At 41.9% G+C, this 14,786-nt stretch overlaps 1 protein-coding gene across 1 annotated transcript; it reads left to right on the top strand.

The window, feature by feature from the left end:
- Positions 1 to 2,308: 2,308 nt before the first annotated feature.
- On the top strand, positions 2,309 to 5,281 carry LOC113153164 (PAK4-inhibitor inka2-like). Its single transcript, XM_026346642.1, has 3 exons — positions 2,309 to 2,443; positions 2,560 to 2,593; positions 3,875 to 5,281. Exons 2-3 carry the CDS (start codon positions 2,576 to 2,578, stop codon positions 4,856 to 4,858), a joined length of 1,002 nt encoding a protein of 333 aa, XP_026202427.1. The 5' UTR covers positions 2,309 to 2,443; positions 2,560 to 2,575; the 3' UTR covers positions 4,859 to 5,281.
- Positions 5,282 to 14,786: the final 9,505 nt, after the last annotated feature.

Here is a 14,786-nt window from a genome sequence, read left to right as displayed (position 1 = left end):
ATATTAAATCATAAGGAGTAGGAGTCCACCAGTTTGTACTATCACTCTGCACTCCACTCTATTTGCTGACAAGTATGTGTAACATTAAAACTTGTTATCATGTCACTTCAAGTAGAAACGTCCATTGTGCACATCTCACCTTCATTCAGATCACAGGAACTCAGCATGAGCTAAAAACAATGGTCAACAACAGAAAAGCAACATTTACACAGCGTAGAGAAAAAATACTAAAAATATTTAAAATATTTTATACCTTTAATAATCAGTAGCAGTTCAAGATATTCGAAATAGAAACAATTCGTCCACCCTGTGTACAAGAAACAAGGGGATAAAATGCACCGATTCCAGTTTCACCAACTCATCAGCAGTTCTCGTCTGTACTCTAGAGGGCATCGCAGTTCTACTTCTGAAGACTCCAGACTCCTCCAGTCTCACAGAGGCACAAAGCATCCCACCCAGGCAACCAGCAAAAAATAAAAAGAGTAAAATAAAAAAGAGCATGCACCCAGTGAGAAACAATTTCACTTTCACTTCCAAAGTTACACTTAACTGAAACAAACAACTGTATACTAACTACAAAATAAGTACAGAATCACAGCTACAATGATTGTGTGTGACGCCCAGTGCGTAACAATGACATGCAAGCGTCTTCACGCTGGATGAAGCCAGACTTTGTGATGTAAAAATGTGTTTTGCGCCTAGGTAACATGAGCACTCAGCCTTCATGATTATCAGCACTGCACTGGTGTGACATGCTGCGATGTCAAATCACAAAACAAAACATCAGCACGATTATAAAATCTGCCATTATTGTAAAGCAGGAGGGTGAAGCCATCGTTGGGGACCTTAATGGACTTAATTGTGTTCAAGTACGAGCTTGTAGAATGATTTAATCCATTAGTCATGGAAAGGTAGAGATCCTCAGACTAGAGGTCAGTGTGTGTAGAATATAAAAAGAACACTGTGATTGGCAGCACAGTTTATCTACGTACTAAATGGTCTGATGGATTTAAGAGCTCTGTCAGAAGTAGCACTGCAGCTTTTATAGATTTTTACACTCACGTCATACACATAGTGTAGGCCCATAGGGGGAAACCACGTGACTAATATTTTGTATGAAATTACTCAAAAACAAATAAATATAAATAGAATCAAGTCAATCGAATGATAGCACTGTCCCAGGTTCTATGTCACGTTTCCTTTCAGTTGTGTTTCTGGGTCATGCAGGTTAGGACATGCCACAAGTACCCATTTTAATGTTGATCTGGCCTACTCCCCTGAAGTACTGAACACATGCATTCCTGTGGACCCATCAGATTAGCATAAAGATCCATTCACTGAATGGTGTGAATGGAAGGTCTAGTGCCAAATGACTGTCAGGGCTACAGGCTCAATGCCCAATTAGAGTGCATTACATTTACATTGAAGTATTTTGTTTACACTCCTATTCAGTGATTTCGAACTGAGCCACCAGAGCCTGAGCGACATCAGCCAGAAGGAGGTGCAAATATTTAAAACCATCTCAGAACTGAACAACTCTACTTATCATAAAGTTTACTTGCACAAAGGTATGATAATGTAGCTAAAATAACGAGTCACTTAACAGAAAAATCACTGTCAACTATTTACATTTTATTTTTTTGCAAATATATATTTCTGTTTTTTTTTAAAGAATAATCAACAATAAAAATAACCATTAGTTGAAACTCCACATAAGGCAATCAATCAGACTTAGTTTAGCATTTTTCTTGCTTCATGTACTGTAATTCCTAAATTGTCTATATGCTGTTTACTGTTGAACATCTCCTGTACTGAGAGGTATTGCGTGTAATTGCAATTCTAATGGGTGTACACACACAAGTGCACAGATTTTAGATAAGAAACACAATATAAACTCAAGTTGATCTTGTAATAATTTGAAATGTGATGTTGCACTTAAATCAACAAAAGCCTTGTAGTCAAATAATTCAGGAGGTGAACATGCAGGAGCATCCTATGTCTGTAAGACAGTTTTTAGTCTCCTTAGAAAAGGACGGAATAGAGAAATAAAGATATTTACACCAGAAGTTAACAGTCACAGTCATTTGTTATTTGTCATATGTTTAATACAAACAGATAAGCTGATTTGATAAAGAAATAGTTTCTGCTCTCGTCGCATCTCCTGCGTTTGTTGCAGCTGCAGCCTGAACTGGAGGTGGGGGGGGGGGGGGGGGGCTGTTCCTGCGCTCTGATTGGCTCATTCCGGCACCGCTCGCTGTGATTGGCTGGCCGCTGAGCGCGCAGCTGTAAAAAGGAGGCGAGCGGCGGCGACTCCTGCACTCAGCACATCTGCTTCTGGTCTGGAGGCTGGAGGCAGCATCGCAGCCAGAAACGCATCGAAACGCATCGAAACGAACTTCATGGGACCAAATATTTCCTACGGAAGGAAGCTGATACGTTGAAAGTGAGTAGTGTCCAGTGGCGTGTCTCACTTTTACGCGGCGTGACTTCTTCTTTGTGGATTGTGTTTGTTTTTGTGCGTGATCCTGTTTTAAAGTTGGCACATTGTTTGTCTTGCAGACGTCGATCTCTACAGATGAAAGCAGAGGAAATGGTGAGTTTTCCACCTATAAACAGTTTATTTTAAAGGCTGCACGCAGTCACGTTGCAGCACATTGTGGCACCCACAAATTATTCATTGTGCCCATTGTGGCATTAAATGTGTGTTTCATGCATTTCCTGGTTTATTCATGGACGTGCATCTCCTCTTGGGAAAATCTCAAGTTCTTGCAGCATCTAGCAGAGTTATGATGAAAACACTGCAGGGGCAGAAGGTCTTGTAGCAGGGTCAAATACTTTCACGGGCAGTGCAGAAGGGTCACAGGGGTCCAGATGTTAGCACAGTGCAGGAAGAGGCTCTTGTGTTGGCTTGTGCTCAATTTGCCATATTTCCATTATTTGATCCTGCATCCTGTGCCTCTCCTCTGCTGTTCGTGCTTACTGTGCATATCTCCCCTCTCTGTCAACTCAGTCTCTTTAGCTTTTACAGCAGCATCACACAGAAAATGTCTGAACCCAGAAAACTCATACTGCAGCGAATATAAGATACGCGAATCGTATAAAACCTAATTCAGGTGTCAGTTTAAATTTGTTTACTCTACTCTTTGTCTCATGTTTACTCTTAAACGGTCTCACACACATGTCACATGATCTCTTGTGCTGTGTCTGAGTTTGAGAGTGAGTCACTGGCTGGCTGATCCTGACCAATCAGCACGATAAGAGCGAATGGGAGACGAAACCGGAGCATTATATTCCTTATGTGTCACTGGAGAATTTCATAGGCCAGTTGCACCCTTAAAGAGGCAGGACCCCTGTAGTTTGGAGAGCCACAGTTTGTCCTTGATATATTGCAGATGTTTTGACTTTGGCCTCGCTATGTAGAAAAATAGTTGAGGTTAGGCATTTGTACAGATCTTCCCGCAACAACATCTGTCTGTGCTTTCAGTTGAATCACTCCTGAGTCAGTGAAAATAGGGCGTTCACTCAAGTTGTCGGCGTGGTAAATAAATTAACGGACAGATACATTTGCTGTGTGTTGGCATCTGTCTATTAAAGGAACCTTTGAACAGCAGGTTGGCTGGCCTTCAGGACCACAATAAGGGAAAAGATGTGCGCTCATTGGTTGAAACGTAGTGCAGGCAAGCCTGAGCGTGCCCACGAAGCAAGTCCTTGTGATACTCAACTTTTGTTGTTATTACAGCCAGTCAGCAGCAGTTCATTAGAAAGGCATTGAAATTTCCAGTCACCTGCATTTGCTCAGTGGATTTACTGATGTGCTGTAGCGTGTGATTTACTGCCAACCTTTGTCTGACTCCTCGACTTTGTGTTTCCACAGCTTTGCCTACGAGACTCAGGCGACTGCCTACGGGAGCACATGCAGTACATGATGAGGTCCCTGCAAGATCTGAAACAACTGAGGAAGACCTGCACTGCAGCCAGGCGCCCACTTGCTCCGATAAAAACCCAACTCCCAGCATTAGCACGCCACTCTGCGGTGGCGCAAGCATGCCAGCAGCGAGCACTGCAACGAGAACAGCGCGCCCGGCTGCGGATGTCCAATGCCAGCACGGCCAGCACCTATGACTCTGCCTGCTGCCTGGCAAGTCCTCTGGAGGAGGAGGAGGATGACGACTCGAGCAGTCGGCTGGGGCTCAGCCTCAGACTGGGCCTTGCCTCTCCCAGCAGTCACAAGAGTCTGGAGTTTGACTCGGGTTACTCTGAAGCATCGTGGCAGGATGAGGGGGTTGTTCTGAGGAGGACCAGGAATGTCCGGGTGTCCTCTTCGGCGTGCCTCCGCACAAACAGAGCACCGAGTGGACGTATCCGGCCTAAATCCACATCTGACGCCTGTCTAGAGACGTGGACATCGTTTGAGGGCAGTGACCCAGAGGACTGGACAAACTCTTTATTGACCAGGGGACGCAACCGTCAGCCTCTGGTTCTGGGAGACAACAGCTTTGCAGATCTCATACAGAACTGGATGGACCTGCCTGATTGTCCTGAACCCACTGAACTGAAGCCAACGTCAAGGCAGAGACTGGGGGGAGGTTTCTTTGTCAACATGAGACGGAAACTGGCTGGGTTTTCTAAGAGCGTAGAGGACAGAGTGAAGATGCGATCCACAGATGTTAACAGAACTGCAAATGCAACAAAACGTCTGTCCTGTCCAGCTGTGGCATCCCAGTCCAAAGTCCCCTTTTTTCACCAGTCCCACTCAGGCATCAATGAGCTGGAATCAGACTTTTACCGTTTTGCAGCCCTCATGAAATCAGGCAGCCGACAGCCCATAATCTGTAAGGATATCATCGGCTACATCTGACACCTGGTTTCCATGTAAAGACATTTACAGACTGGGCTACCCTCTGAGTCACTTTATTTTTATATTTTTTACCTCCTATATGCTGTGACTGAGCTATTGTAAATAAAGATGTTCTCATAATTTAAACTCCTCATACTTTTATTATGATTTGTATTATTTGGAGCTTTCATGTGACACGAAATATGGGTTCATTAATGCAATTCTGAATTCTCAGAAGACATCTGGACATCCATTTCATCACAGCTCATTACAGTCAGACAGCCACTTTTCACTGCTGGATTAGTTAAAAGAGGCTTTTACTGCCACTGCCATAAAATAAGTGAATGTGGGTTCCTTTGTTTTTATTAGTGTAAGATGATACCGATGACTGAGTTTGTAGATGTATGGTTGGTGTATAATAAAAAAGATGAATTGATAATAATATCTCTGATGTGCAGACTTGTAGTCATTCCAGGACTAATAAGGACGCTTGAATTGTTGCTTGTTAGATACCGAGTGACTTCTTGCTGGTCAAAAGTTGAATCTGTTTGAGAAACTAAACAGGACAAAATGGCTATTTGCAGGCCAGACACATCTGCACAGAACCCTGGGTATGCATGATGAGGTAATTCCCCTGTGTCTAGGCAGAAAGAGGTGAACAGAGGTGAAGCAGCTGGTTACAGATGGAGCTGAAGTTTACTCTTCTCTGCTTTGCTGAGCATAAACTTTCACCAACAAGCCCCTGCCTCATTCAACCAGGTCCCTGTACTGACTGCAGACCAGCCTCCCAGGTGGACCCATCTCATCTGTGCAGACTGTTACTGTAGATCTGGGCTGACTGAGGAAACTAACACAGATTGAGACAATACTAGTGACGTACTATGCTCCAAGGCAGGTTAATGCCCACTTCACCTTTGCCTCTACATGGTTTCTCTTTCTTTATCAGTTCAGAAGAGAAATAGAAACAGACATCATAAAGACAAAAGACATTTCCTATAAGGGATTTCCCATGCTCTCTGCTGCAGCCAGTGTCACCAATCATGGAGGGACACGGGAGGTTAGAGAAGAGAGATGGTTCTTACGGCGCGCCGTTTGTCTTAGCTTATTTATCTAGGTCTCCGGGTGGAATGTCGCTGCAGCACACGGCCGGGCACCCAGCTGGGCTATAATTATCTCATACTGGGACACAGCTACAGGACAACACTCACACGACAGTGAAAGTGTGTGACGTGGTAATTCAAAAATCTTTATTGAAGTTTTTAAGGGAGTGGAAAGAGAAAGCAACAGATTCAAAAACATTGTTAAAACCTCCCAGCGCAGTAAAAGATTAAAAGAACCATTCATGATGAGGAAATTAATTTTCACTACTAAAAGTCACATTAATGCATATTACAATGGACAATTATACCATACCAATAAAACATCTGTCACGATATTTGCAAGATAAGTTAGAAGTTAGGTTCTCAGAATATCACGATAATGTATCTGTGGGAGAACATGCATCAGTGATGAAGAAAAAATGTTTCTGTGTAAATAACAGCTTAGTTCTTGTGCAACTTGTCGAATCCAAAAGCTTTTAGGGAACAGTTGCACAAGACCGTGTCAAACTTGAGTCCAGCGGGACAAGACCTGTTTATACCTGTTTGGTAACTAAATGGTAACAGCAAAGCATCGTAATTTATCTTCCAGTAAACAACATCAGTCCTCAACCTGGAAGCAGCCTGAATGGATCACAGTCTCTGGACATGTAATCCGCTGTTGGTATCTCCGAACATAAAATAAAACATTAGTGTGCATGCACTTAATGAAAATGATTTAGGATTAGGTTGGAAGCAGCCGACCTGCAATCTGACAGTGTTTACATGACACTACTTTACAACATTTACACAGCCAAATTTTAGAAGATCACTTCCTTAGAGTGGGGAGTTTTCCACTGACTTTCTTCGTGTCTATTTTGGTCTTCTCCACCTTTTCATCTCATTCTTCACAACCATGCATAATGTTTCACATGCAAATGTGCCTATTACAACCGATTGTTGTGTAAAGAGAGACAATTAGTCACAATCTTATTTTAATGGACCTCAAAGTGCCTTTAGAGGGGTATTGTCCACTGGACAGTCGACTTACCTTTCAAACTAGGATAAACAGTGGCTGCCACCCACAGTCTGCTTATAACGAGTTTGACTCTATTAGTACGAAGTTGCCATAAAACATAACCATGACTTTGGCACACATGATGATCCAAAGCAGATCTGCTGAGGCATCACACACTTGCAGGGTGGCCCACTCTGACACAGTGGACACACAACACATCTCCTGTTAATTAAAAGAAGAAGAAGCACCGAGGATTTCATTTGTGGGCATCACAGATGGTCCTAGGGTACGGCCGTGAGCATGAACTCACTAATCTCCCCGCTCCCATCAGCCATGTTGTCATTATCCCTTCAGTAAACACCAGGAGAAGATGGACCATGTGTTTAAGTTTGGCAAACTCCTCATCTCTGTGATTCATGTTTGTTTGACTGAAACAAGTTCTAATTAGAGCTGCTGTGTGTAGCTGTACCTGTCAGAGGAAGGATCACTGCAAACAATACACTTTTAAAATGTTCTAAATCCATCTTTCCTAACAGTGGACTCCCTTCTGTCCCCCAGCAGCAGGTTTTAACAGCTTCTTTATTCATTTTTACCTACGCACATTATTCTGAAGGTGTACCTCCTAATGAATAACACAAACTCTCCACCTCTTTACCTCCAGTTATGGCTGCCTCCGGAGAGTCTGATCACAAATCGAGAGGGCAAGAGCCTGTAGAACGGAGACTTTAAAACAACATTTTAGATTGGTGGGATCGTGTCTAACTTTCCTAACAAAGTATCAGGGATTTTTTCTATCATGGCTGGAGTCGGCTAGCTCAGCTTCAGAACATATATTTTCCACTTCAAACATTGTCTGACATTGACAGACACACACTTCATCAGAAACATTCAACATCCTGCTTTTCTCGCCACCCGGTTGCAAACCCTTCACTCAACTACAGAAGTGATGTACACCTTTAGCGTAGTGCTGGGCAGGAGTGGACTTATCCTCGCATCTCTGATTTCGTGTTTATTGTGACATCACAGTAGGCACCCATTCAAAGCGCAGATAGAGTTTAGTCATTCTACAGCACAGTGCGGCCCTCACCATCACACTAATCCAAAATTATTTTTCTTGTTTTCCACAGTCTTGCTTTCCAGTCGTTTATGTTTATTTTCCTCTGACAGTTTCAAAAGTTCAAACGGGCTTTGAACCTTGCAGAATGTAGTGGATTCAGATGTGATCCAATCTCTAATCTCATTTTAAATGTGGGCCTGTTGAGATGTCACATAATTATTTACATCAGGATTTACCTGCAGACACATTATGGCGCTGGACTCGTGCACATGATACTCGACCTCCTTCACTGCACTGACACAATGCAGTTGCACAATACATTTTGAGAAGAAGAAACTACTGACTAAGCTTTAGATAGTGACAAAGAAGTGGATGAGCAGTGGTGTTTTCTGCTATTGATCACCGAATTCACCTTGTGCAATAGACAGCATGTCTTCAATTTCCTTAAGAAAAAGGGAACCGTTGTTGACAGAACTGTTTTACATCAGGGGTCTGCTGACTCTGATTACGTAAATCTATGATTGATTCCACACTTTACAAAACACCATTACTGCTTCATTACAGTTAAATGACATCATGTGATCCTTTGGACATTTTGTTGGGAGCTACTTTGCATCATGTGATGCTCTCTAACAGAGCAGATTTTCAATTCAGAGAAAGCAAACTGCAAGAATAGGTGGGAAACTTTCTTTTGAAGGTGATGAAATGTAATGTTTCTCGGGAGAAAACAATACGTGCAACATCATACCTGGATGTAGAGAGTTAAGTTATCTGATGATGTTTAGGAGAGACTCAATTCAAGCTAAACGTCCATGAGTCTGTATTAAGTTTAAAACTGTTGAGTTATGTGCTGGACAAATGCCCAGCAGCATTTGGCTTCCATATCTGTCACAGAACCAGACAGTGATTAAAAGACCGTCTGCTGCACAGCCACAAAACCGCTCTGTCACAGATAGAGAGAATCAACTTATCACGTTATGTTGTCTTTACTGAAGAGGGGACTCATCTCATCTCATGACTGCTGAGACACATGCAGACACACACACACACACACACACACACACACACACACACACACACACACACACACACACACACACACACACACACACACACACACACACACAGGCTATTCTTATTAACCTATTAACTATAGAAAGCAGGACAGGAAGTGAAGTGCGGGGGGGTCTTTAGCCTGCAGTCTGACAGAGAAAGAACGTGATTAATGTTCTTTTTTTTGTTTGTTATTTTTCTTTTTTACTTTTGGCTATGAGATTCCCTCATCAGCTTATATGGACAAACTGTGTTATCTTATTCACCATGCATGACTCTTCCTTAACAACCTGTCCAGGATTTAAAAATAATTTCCGGAGTTATTAATTCACTCCTTTTCCTAATCTGATACTCATATATCTTAATAATATACAAACATCTGTCAGTGGACCCCTGAAGTTAAATTTCCGGAATTAAAATACTTAACTACTACTGATACTATCATCGGATATTTAGTTATTGTAAATTATCTGAAAGTTTAAAGGAATAATACAAAATAATTGTTTAAGCCCCTCACAAGGTACATTTCCTTTTCCGTATGTACCGTACACAGTGAGTCATGAAATCCAAATGCACTTTTACATTAGAATGTACTAATACACTTCGATCAGGGACTTGGGAAATTATAACAAGTTCTGTTTAGAAACCATGCAGCTGCTTTGTTCATCTGTTTACTATAAACTGGACCAGGAGGTCCATGGGAATCATAACAGACGGGATGACACTGGCGAAATATCCCAGAAGACCTTGCTTTGGTTCTCATGGTCAAACAGAGCCTCTTAGGTCAGACCCTATTTCCTCTGTTGAGTTCAACACACAGCTTTAAAAGCAAATCCACAGTCCCACAGTACACATGAAACTGCTCCATTAGATTAGGATTAAATGGCAGATTGCTTTGTGCTTATGTTATTAATTAGTCAAATAAAGCAAAGGGAGTATAAGATCTATTTTTAAAATGATCCTTCATCAAGTAATATTGGCTTTTTTCAAAATCAGTTCAAAACACATTGTTATTAATATGTATGATAATAATAATAATAAGCTTACCTGCCCGTGTTATCAATTCCACATATAGAAGTGTTTACATAAGCTTTTCTTAAGCTATTTCTCAGCTTCTGTCATATTAGAAAGAGTCATTTTCTGCTGTGCTGCAGGCCTGTATGCTTGAATAAACAACTACCATTTCTGGAATGCAGTGCTATTCTTTGCCATCTATTATAGCTGTGAATTTGCTGTACTTCAGGACCTGTCTGAGCCTGTGTCGTTTTATGTCCCAGTTCGCGTTTGGCTGAGTGAAACTACTCTGCAGAGCCCGCAGCCAGCTGCAAACGTGACAGCTCCAAACTTTTCCTTGGAAAAAAGAGAGTAAACACGACAGTAAAGAGAACGGAAAAAACATTAGCTTTTCTGGGGACAATTAATGGTTTTTCTATTTTCTGCAGCGCAACATGTTTTAGCACTCCCATAAAAAAGCAATTTCCCTCCCTTTGTCCAAAAAAGCATGAGCCCACAAGGTCTGTTTGGAAAGACAATTGTCTTAGACAAAGGGAACAAGACTCATATCTGTCCCTATTTATATATAGATACATAACCATTACACTGGATTGTTATGTAGCTCCCTATCAATTTACAGAGCTATAATGAGAGCAGTGTGAACATGGTACAAATAAATACCATGAAGGAGACTTTGCAAACAAAGCTTGAGAAAGATTTTAAAGCCACGCATGGTGATAAACTCTCTACATTCCTTCGTGCTTTTGCTGTTGGAGGACGCGTCCAACGGCAAAAGTGTGAGGGCGTTTTTGGACATTCAGAGCCCTTTCACAACCACACGGCCCAGTGTGTGTTTATAGTCACTGAAGCAAGGTCTAACCCGGTTAAGTCAAACACACACTTTTACTTCCAAACACAAATATTCACACTTACACACACACAAACACACACACATACGAGCGCTATCACACAGTTTACCCCAACACAACAGACACAGAGGGATCAAGTCAATAAAGCACAATTGCCTCTGCAGAACTTGTCTGAACCCACAAACCCGAAAGAAGATGTTGTATTTTTAGTGAAAGGCAGTTTTTTAAATCACTGCCTAAAGTATGTCCATAACCGTTCTTACTATTTTGAATGGCTTTAATCCAGTTTGCTTGGCAAAAGCATCAGTTACACCCAGACCTGTCATGTACAGTGCGGCCTTATTTCTCAGAAATGCATGTGAATCCATTTATACTCTACCAAACTGAACACATGGGCACAGTGTTCTCTGATTTTAGTGCATAATGGAGCCTTTTACACAAGCTGCATGTGACCTTTTGTAAAACTGCCTTGTGTTTCAAATAACTGATAAGAGATGTCTATTTTCGCCCTCATTCACACTCCATCATTCTTGACTGTAAGTAGCTCATGTGAACAGCATTCGAAGCACAGGAGAGCGATGTAACTTCGTTCTTGCCCAAATGTTTCAGACACAGGAAGCATCACAGACGTGAGCAGTGTGGGAGGGTTGGCTTGCCTGGCTCGTGTTCATGTGAACTCAAGGTGTACAGAGATAAGAAAAAGGTGGAGAAAGGAAAAATAAATCCTGCGTGATGAGGGTATGGAAGCAGCCAGTGGTCATTAGCAATACGACAGCCAAAGAGAGAAGAGATTTCCAGAAGAGATTGCAAGAAAAAAAGAACAATTAGGAATGTGAGAGAGAGCGTTCAGTGTCTGGGTGGGAAATCAGTAATCAGAACGCAAGCTCGCAAGCTGCCCAGTCGAACAATCGGTCATTCTGCTGGAGAGGAAACTGCGGTCAGAAGATTGACCTTGATATGTTGTCTTCCTGTGGTGCTTCACAGCGTGGTCATGCCACTAACTGTCCCTCCACATCTTCAGACAGAAATCCCTCACTAGATGTTCACACAATAGAGTCCTTCTCCAGGCTAGGATGGCTACACTGAAGAGAGACAGAAAGCAGACATTGTGTGGTCTCAAAGGTCTCTCAGTGTCCCGCATCTTCCAGCTCTTTTTTTTTCCCCCCCCTGACATTTTCACTTCCTGCTGACTCCCCCTACACATCTCATCTTCTCTCTTGTGGGATGTCTTCGAAATTCACTGCAATAAAAATGACAAACCATTTGCATTTTCATAATAGACCCCTGCAGGTATTTGTTGCTGGAAACGTGCTTATTTGTTAGCGCAGGCTCGACGGTACTGTGCTGTAGAACCAGTTGGTCATGGCTGACTTGCTCTCCCACTGTGTCTGGCTATGGATAATTTCTTATGATGGCTGAACTTGTTTAGTGACCTCTTGTCCTGATGTATGCCAGAGCAGGCTGAGTGTAAATAGAAATGTTGAGAAAAATGAGAGAAAATGTCCATGGAGGCCACGCAGTCGCACACAAATTATAATCATAATGATGCCTGGCAGGTTGTTTGTTTATGTTTTCAGAGATTTATTTCTCATGTGCTGGTGCAGAGAAGGAGCAACAGAAGTGTGAGTCTAAAACATGAACCCTACTGTTAATCTTGGATGAGTTTAACCAACACCGTTTCAATGTACAAATATCAATTAAGAACATAAAGTCAGCGTTTAAGCTTCACCAGTGCCTTTAAAACTGCTTCATCATTGTGTTGCAAATGTTGAAGAGTGGTTTCATTCTTCACAGAGATGTAATCTGAGATGGAGCACAAGCTGAAAAAGCCCGATCAAAAAGCCAAGTGAAGCCGATGTTGTTGCTGTGAGGACATGCTCTCATGTGGGTGAAGAGAAGGTCACAGGTTGATGTCATTTGACCGCAGACAATATGAATTCTTGGATGAAAATGCAGCACATTGTGAACATGAACAAATTGTTTCTCCTTTTTCTCACATGACCCCCTAAAATAAAATGCCTTTCATTTCTTATTTTCTTTTTTCCATTTTGTGAAGAGAGAAAATGACAGGGAGAATGGGTTTCTTGTGTAGAGTGATGAGAAGCTCTAAACTACTCAAAGACATGTTTTCTAGAAAGACATCAGGCTCCACGCTGGGAAAAAGAGCATATTTCTAAAAACAGTCCAGAGTTATTCAGCAGTTTGAAGTGGTTATAAAATGCTGGTTACATACCTGTACTACTAACATGGAAATATAACTCCATGCATCCTACTTAACAAAGATGTTAACTATCCTAATGTGAAGTACCAACATCTGAATCTCCCACTGCAGCAGTAGTTTGACAGAGGTAGAAGCTCCTGCCTGCCAGTGAATCAAGTCCTCCTCATGGCCCCTGTGTCAACACATGACCCAGTGTTAGAGGGCTACTGCAGGCACCAGATGGCCGTCTGCCACACCTGGACTACTGTTGATTTTAAACAAAGCTGTCGGACCTAATGCACAGCGCATGACTGAGCGGCTGCCTCGCTACAACCGATGGAGTCAATTATTAAACTTACAGTTGTTGGACCTCCTCATCCTCTTCTTACCTCTCACTCCGACTCAGCTGACACACACACTGCACATACTGTCCTCTTAAAATAGTTTTAGCTCAACTGAAAGGCATTTATCTCTAATTATTATGAACAAAGATTCAAATGATCAATTCATGATCTATGTGATAAATTAAAATAATTTATTTATTATTATTGTTTTCATTTTATTATTTTTAAACAGTTTCACATGTTAATTAATTAAAATACAATATATATATATATATATATGTATATAATAAACTATTAGTGTTTACAACCATTAAGATAACTAATGCCTGGACGTGGCATGTATAATTACAAAATGAGCAGAGGCAAAGTCAAACCACCAAAGCAATCTTAAACAACAACATAACCAGAATTTCGAGCTTTAACGTCGCCTTTGACTTTGGTTGTAATCGGTTAGCTGAGTCAACGGTGCACAAAAAGTGAAACTGGTTGGGTGACATGGTACAAAAACAGAGTTTGAATTGTGCTGATTAGTCATGATGTGCCGTAACAGTTGCTACTTTCATTGTACAGATCAGTTTTGTTTTCCTTGCAGTGGGCACTTGCATCAAACTAGTTACTAGTTACTTTAATGAGAGGGACAGTGGACAGAGACAGACAAACAAAGCCACAGCACAACATGACCACACATTGTGCACAGCAAAATGGACAGTGTTCAATTGGACTCAGTTGGCCTCAAATGAACAAAGGTTAGTTTAACACTGGTGATTTTACAGTGTGATAAAGCAATGTCTGCTCTTGAGCTTTCCTGTAAATGTGAGATGACAAATTCTTCAGAAAGACAGTGTCACTGGAGCATGTCATCCGTTGGAAGTAGACAGTTACTAGTCAGACTAGCTGGAACAGCACTTCCTGCAGCTGTTGGTTGTAAGATCCTATGCATTTTGATATCCAATGGCCTCGAGGCCTTTCAGCAAAACTGAAAACTGTGCGGATGAGTCTGAAAATAACCCTGCTGTCCTTCCTGTCCCTGCTGTCACGCCCTCTGTCCCTTAACAAGCATGTAAACGGCAGGATCGCAGAAGATTTGACTTGGATGATGAGTCAGGAAACGGGATGGATCACTAATCCACCCAAGGCACAGCAATGTGAGAACTCCAGTCAGACCATAGACCGGCTGAACCAGCCAAGTAACGAAGGGGAAACGGCAGACAGGATGCAGCGTGGGAAAAATCGTACTTGTTTCACAGGTCTCTGATCTATGCTTAATAAAGGTTTAATATTGTATAGTACACACACACCTTTTGGCCATTGTGGCATGGTCATGTCTCAACAAGCATTT

The sequence above is a fragment of the Anabas testudineus genome, chromosome 5 (genome assembly GCF_900324465.2).
Source record: "Anabas testudineus chromosome 5, fAnaTes1.2, whole genome shotgun sequence".
Classification (NCBI taxonomy): Eukaryota; Metazoa; Chordata; class Actinopteri; order Anabantiformes; family Anabantidae; genus Anabas; species Anabas testudineus.
This window is presented reverse-complemented; position numbering and strand designations above follow the sequence as displayed.